General features: G+C 42.8%; 1 protein-coding gene across 1 annotated transcript in view; it reads left to right on the forward strand.

Annotated features, from left to right (window-relative positions):
* LOC124151721 overlaps positions 1 to 7,327 on the forward strand; it is a 57,284-nt gene extending 49,957 nt beyond the window's left edge. The window contains exons 26-30 of the mRNA XM_048387084.1: positions 997 to 1,182; positions 1,390 to 1,518; positions 2,989 to 3,177; positions 5,495 to 5,705; positions 6,928 to 7,327. Of these exons, the coding sequence (XP_048243041.1) occupies positions 997 to 1,182; positions 1,390 to 1,518; positions 2,989 to 3,177; positions 5,495 to 5,705; positions 6,928 to 7,231 (1,019 nt within the window). The 3' untranslated portion in view covers positions 7,232 to 7,327. The remainder of the gene's footprint in view (positions 1 to 996; positions 1,183 to 1,389; positions 1,519 to 2,988; positions 3,178 to 5,494; positions 5,706 to 6,927) is intronic.

Raw genomic sequence — 7,327 nt, forward strand, 5'->3', positions numbered from 1 at the left:
TGTTGCACTTGTTTATGGATAGTGTGTTTTGGATAATCTGATAGCAAATATGTCTACGCTTTCATGATGGGAGCTACCCGTGAAGATTGCAGGGTAGAATAGGTCTTCAGCAACCCATGCTTGTCGTAAAAGGCAACTATGCTTGTCGTAAAAGGTAACGAACGGGATCGGGGGGTCAGGCTCGCTGACTTGGTTGATGCATGTCATCGATCCCAATTGCGTGGATCAATGCTCATGATATTAATCACTGGATTGTCTGGTCCAGACTCGATTATTTACAGACAGCCGACATATAACTTGAATATTGCTGGGTGCAGCGTTAAACAACAAACCAACCAACCAACCAATCATGATGCGAGCACCACCATAACGCCATAGATTTATGCGTATTTCCCAAGTTCTTCTCAGTGACATCTGTATTCCTAACGCAAGCCTAAATATGTGACAGGCTTTGCATTGGAGCCCGTATCATTAAGACTGTTTCTGGTATGCATTTGCCTTCTGGTGCATATAAACGGAATATTGTTTATTTTAATCCGAATGCCATGCAATGGTTTTCTGCTCTTTTCCCACATGGCAGGGTAAAAGAACCAATATTTTGAAATGTTTTTTATTTAATATGAGATAGGATCCAGAAGACGAAAACTGAGAACACCACCGAAGCTTTTCGAATCTTCGAAAAAGGCTCCTCTCCTTTGCGATATTTGCTATCAGAAAACTCGAAGTTGAACTACAACCTATAACCTACTTTGTAAAGCAATATTATTCGTGACAAATTAACAACATTGCATAATACTGAAAAGAAAGGTTTAGGAATTTTATCATTTAAAGGTGTGTTTTTCAATATATATACTGCACACGAGTTACTCTGACACGGAGCCACACGATTTTGTGAACATATGCAATGCTAATTATCACTCTGATTTTGTGGAACTTGAGAAGAAGACCAGTGTTTATACTTGAGGAATTGCCATAGGTTGATCTATTTTTGCCCAGGCGGAGTCTGTAGTGTGCGCTCTCCATCGACTGACCAGCATGCCCAGGTGGTATCCGGTACCCAGGTTCCCCTGGCTACGGATGCCGTGTATCGCTGCGATCTGGGATATACGCTGCAAAGCGGGAATCTTGTCAGGGGATGCCAGAAGGGTGGCGCCCTCTCTGGACAGGAACCACAGTGTGTTCGTGAGTATAATGTACGCAGCCTGCTACTGCTTCTGCCTCCAGACAAAAACTTGCTACTGACATATATTATTCCTGATACTGTACCACCTGGCCATCGGCGACTGACGTTGTTAATCGGTATAATGTACCACCAGGTGCCGTCGATAAATGGATATGGAGACATATATCTATGCATGCTTCAAATGAGGGTTTTTTGTTTGTGTACAGGGATAAGAGTGTGCGAGGATCGACGGGATGACTGCAGCCCTGTCCTGAATGCTGTACCTGACATGTGCAGTGCCTTCATCAACTACAGCAGAGACTGTCCGGCTACTTGTGGCAACTGCAACTACAATGGTCAGTATAGGTCACTCGTAATGACACAGAACACCACCTGTTGCCGTCGGAATATTTCCATGTGACCAACTACATGAACTAATCGTGACACATTAAGTGCATTACGTCATAAGGATGGAGATCGGGATCCACATGCACCACGTGATCTTAGGACTAAGACCATATTTACGCCCTTGCTTCAACACAGGCTTAAATGACCTTAGCACAGAGATTGCTTTGTGAAAGTGGATCCTGGCATTCCTCATAGGCATCATAAATGTAGATTATGTTAAAAGTATGGGAGTCACGACGGTCTTAGCGCTGATTTGTGGAACGGGTCCTGGAATGGACGCATACATGCATTATTATTGAATTAGTTGAACACTGATCCACTGAACTGAGAGTACCCATGTGGGGAATCAAACCCGGGTCTTCGTCGTGACAAGCGAATCCTTAACCACTAGGCTTCATGTACCTCCCCTCACTGAATATGTTTACCAAACACAACATGCTGAAAATCCTGAAAAATATGTGTTTCAAACACAGCTTCTTTCAACAGATTTTATGGTTATTATGTGGAGAACATATCCATATTGTATGATCACTATTTGATTCTTACACACATGCTTATGATATAATCGGAATCGTACAATTGACTTTAGTGGACATTTATTACGATGAGGGAAATGATTTTTGTCGCTTTTTATTTGGAAAAACAAAAAACAAAACCTTTTCCTTTTAGAGAAAAAACAGTTACTGTATATTTTCAAGAATTGAACCATGCAATGTTAAAGCAGACAAAATGTTCTTATGGATAAGATGCTAGTTCAAGCATGTTGTACCGAAACGACGCAATTACAGTGTAATAGTACTTACAGTCCAGTTTCCACCTTTGCCGAACTTGGTTGGAATTCCGGAGTTACGGTTTGGTTGGACTAACAAATCTATGCACAGCCGAAACAAACTCGCCTGATGAAATTGACATCCGGTTTGCAAACAACATGGAATTTAACGCGCTGATTATGGTCGACTGCAGGATCTGAAAAACATATGTACCGTCAACTGGACGTCGACAGATATTGTTCCAATCTTTTCAAGTTTAATCAAGGTGCCATCAATGATTCACTTTGCTAAGACCCGTTTTAGAACAATATAGATATTGGTAATACATCAGATCGTCTTTACTGGGCGCCGCCATTTTGTTTGAAGCAACTGCAAGTGATAAGGTAGGTGGAATCTGATTGGTCAATAGGAGGGACATAGAAGTGACATTACTGGTAACAGCCACTGGAGGCGCTACGATCGAACCCATAAATTCCAGCCAAGTTCGGCAAGGTTGGAACTTCGAGAAGGTGATGGTGATGGTGGGTCCTCTAGGATGCTAATGATCGGGATCAAACACACATACTGTATACAAATTATGTACATATATAATCTCTGGTCGCATGCTCCTGTAACGCACGTATCTGACCCCGTTGTCCGTCACTGCAGACATAACCTGCCCAGTGCCAACCCCCAGCTCAGGTGACAACGCTGTCCTTTTGAACACTACCACGGAGATGTCCCCCGGTCAGGTAGCCGTGTACAGCTGCGACGTCAACAACTACCTTGTGTCCGGCAACCTCAACAGGGCGTGTAGGCTGGATGGGACGCTGACGGGGAGCCAACCTAGCTGTTCAGGTGAGCTATCTTTTAAATTGCCCGTTTTCAGGTTTGTGTATCCCGTCTAAACATACACGAAAATACTGTTTGATCTTCTCAGCAATCTTGAGCGAGTATTTATCTATGACAGTAACTTTAAATAATCAGTAAACTTCTTCTGCGACACGAGCCTCTTCCAACAGGTTCAACGTTCTGCTTACTTTTGAGTATGCTCTTGAAGACCCGGGGTAGAATAGGTCTTCAGAATTCTTGTCGTGATTGGCGACTATGCTCGTCATAAGAGGCGAGTGACGGGACTGGGTGGTCAGGCTCGCTGACTAAGTGGATGCATGTCATCGTATTCCATTTGAGTGGATCGATGCTCATGATGTCAATGGGTTGTCTGATCCAGCCTTGATTATTTACAGACCGCCGTCATATAGCTGGATTAGTGCCGCATGCGGCGTTAAACAACAAACAAACAAAAATGACTATTACATCTGCACAAAGAACATGTTCCTGTTTTAAAGCTATTGTGTGCTTGAGCAAACGACAGCAAAACCTCCTCTAAATTCCTTTTTTCAAGAGTAAGACAGAAAAGGAGAGTCGGCGATGACTTGTTTTTCATCTGGATTGATTAAGATACATAAGAATTTATATGACATAACAGGAATAACATCATGAGTGTCAGCCCCACAATATTTAATATTTAGCCACGAGTACATGTCTTTAATCAACGAATCACCTCTAGGTGAATAAGTCAGTTTTGTTTTACACTGCATTGAAAAGTATTTCAAGTATATGACTGCGTGTCATCTCGAATTGGGGGAATGGCTGAAGTCTGCTCTTAAACTTTTACCATGTTGGTGAAAACCAGCAACAAGAGTCCTATTCTGACAAACTTAATCTGGGAAACCTGGGACTCGCACAACGTTTTTATGCATGCCAAGGGGACGCAACTCTGCACGACGAATTGCGGCGCTTTATACGACTGAACCACTTAACTGCCATCAGTTTACCTTGATGTCCTGGAACAGGTAAATAAATGTGAGCCAGCACCTCGAGTTAAAGCTATAGCTGAGGAACATATCCGAAGTTTACAGTGGTTAAATGCCATGCAGATTTACACTGATGGCTCTAAGTGCCCAGTGTCTGGTCTTGATGGTGCTGGTATATTCATCGTTAATAAAAAGAGGGAACTTTCTATCCGATTGGCTGATCACTTATCAGTATTTTCTACTGAACTAGGAGCAATCATTGAAGCATTGTGTTGGATTAATTTTTTAAGGCCTGTTTCAGCGGTAATTTTCAGTGACTCTGTCAGTGCATTACAAGCAATTCGGGTAGGTTCTTCCTCAGCGAGGAAGGACTTGATCAACATTATTATCGTCCCTTATAATGACTTAAGTAAAGATCTGTTGGATGTAGAATTTTCATGGATCCCTGCTCATGTTGGATTACTTGGAAATGAGAAAGCTGATAAATTGGCAAAAGCTGCATTAGAATTTGACGATCAGAACAAGATGAAACAATTTTACCTTCTCCGGCAGAGTTAGGCACCGTCAGTATGGCCCATGCTAACACAAAATGGCAGCAGAGATGGGCATCATACTTAAAAGGACGTCATCTCTATGGCATCGATCCTTTTATCACTAAATTACACATATCTTCTCTTAACCAGACTTCGTCTTGGGCATTGTGGTCTTGGTGCTTATCTAAATGTTATTAATAAAGACATTTCTGCACATTGTACAGTGTGTAATCAGCTTGATAATGTAGCTCATTTTTTATTCTATTGCCAAAAGTATGTTAATCAGCGTAAGGCAATGGTGGAGTCTCTAACAGTTCTCAATATTGACTTCTCATTGTCTGGTATTCTATGTTCTAGGAATATTGTTCACCATGATGTTCATAATGTCATTCTCGCTTATATTAAAGCGTGTGGCAGTTTTGATACTTTATAAAATATCAAGGTACTTAGCAAACCTTTATCATGGGCAAGGTGTGCCCAGTTGCCCGAACACCTATAAAACATTTTACTAATCAATCATCATCAATCCACGCCTCCCTCTGTGAAGAGAAAGTCATGCATGTGTAATAAATACACTAAAGTCAAGGTGGCTATTTAACAAACAAGCCCTCCACAGAAACCGACACATTTGTATTTCAGTCTTGAATATTTTGCAAGGTATCAACAAAATGTTTTTGAATGCACATTTAGTAATGGTATATCAGTTAATGGTTTAAGCCCTCTAGGTTTAGCTGCACTGGTTTCTGCCACTGGGACATTCTGTCAACATTTTCAAGAACACGAAGTGTTTACCAAATATTCCTGCCGTTTCTGGCCACGTTTCAGACAAGTCAGCAACAACATCGTGGGTGAACACCATGCCGACCATACCGTTACAACAACAGACTCCAAACATCCCATTCGTCTTCTTTGGAGCGTCTGAATACTCCACGATCCAGCAGTCTGGAGCCGTCAAGTGTTGGAGAACCTATTGCCTCAAGTCGGGGGACATCAGATTTGTGGTGCTCAGACGGGCTGGAACGTTCCCTGCACACAGGTATACGCGCTGGGGTTGTGCATTCTGTCCACACGTTACCACACCTGTCCACACCTGTCCACTCCTGAACACACCTGTCCACACCTGACCACACCTGTCCACACCTGTCCACACATGAACACACCTGTCCACACCTGTCCACACATGAATACACCTGTCCACACCTGTCCACACATGAACACACCTGACCACACCTAACCACACCTGTCCACTCCTGAACACACCTAACCACACCTGTCCACACATGAACACACCTGAACACACCTGTCCACACATGAACACACCTGTCCACTCCTTAACACACCTAACCACACCTGTCCACACCTGTCCACTCCTGAACACACTTGTCCACACCTGACCACACCTGTCCACACCTGTCCACACCTGTCCACACATGAACACACCTGACCACACCTAACCACACCTGTCCACTCCTGAACACACCTGTCCACACCTGTCCACACATGAACACACCTGTCCACACATGAACACTCCTGTCTTTGTGCAATTATGTCTTTGAATACTTACATCTGACCACACCTGTCCACACCTGACCACACCTGTCCACACATGAACACACCTGACCACACCTAACCACACCTGTCCACTCCTGAACACACCTGTCCACACCTGTCCACACCTGAACACACCTGTCCACACCTGTCCACACCTGACCACACCTGTCCACACATGTCCACTCCTGTCTTTGTGCAGTTATGTCTTTGAATACTTACATCTGCCATTATACTTAATATTTTGATCTCTTTGTGTATCATATCTTGATATATCATAGATAAATGTATTTATATTCGTTTACCTTTATAGTTCGATAACTACCTTTCTACCTTTATTCGTTTTGAAGTTTTTATTCTCCTGTCTTAAAAAGTATATAGCTTCATATTCTTCTGCCTTTAGTATATAGTTTCATTCTCTTCTGCCTATTCTTCTGCTATTATACGTATATTGCTTCATGTCTTTTTTTTGTCTTCATTTGTATGTCTACGCTATGCTACATTTACATGTTTAAAACTAAGTAGTCACTATTCATTTACCATCTATGGCCTGATACATATCATCCTTTATAGGTCAATCGACAAATACATATTTCAAACAGAACAAATTAGTTCAATAATAGTAATAATTCATAATAGATATGGTCGTAGGTAGGCATTAAGCTTCAGTTGACGTCATCTACTGCATCAGTGCCATTGTCTATCTACAGCTACACCGTCGTCGGCCATAACAACGTCCGTTGTCGTGACGATCGCGCAATGACGTGGTGCATCCCGGCACAGGAACAGATACATGTAAACGCCGGTGACATTCTTGGCATGGTCGACTTGGTAGGCGGGAACATCGGCTACATGGGCTGCTTCACTGCCAAGACTGGCGACAACTACGGAGAGTACAATGGATACAGCGCGGCAACCAACATGGTGGCTGGTCATACGTTCAATGCAGTAACCGGCTACCAGATGTGTGCCTTCGTGGGGGTCAACGCTCAGATTGGTCCCCCTGGGCAGTGAGTGTACTGAGCTGCTCGGCGACTGCTTGAAAACACATAATCACTCTTTTCCATTCATGTGAATGATATGGAATGATTAAAGCAAATCTAACATTAA

The sequence above is a fragment of the Haliotis rufescens genome, unplaced genomic scaffold, assembly GCF_023055435.1.
Source record: "Haliotis rufescens isolate VD_foot unplaced genomic scaffold, xgHalRufe1.0.p SCAF_64, whole genome shotgun sequence".
Taxonomy (NCBI): Eukaryota; Metazoa; Mollusca; class Gastropoda; order Lepetellida; family Haliotidae; genus Haliotis; species Haliotis rufescens.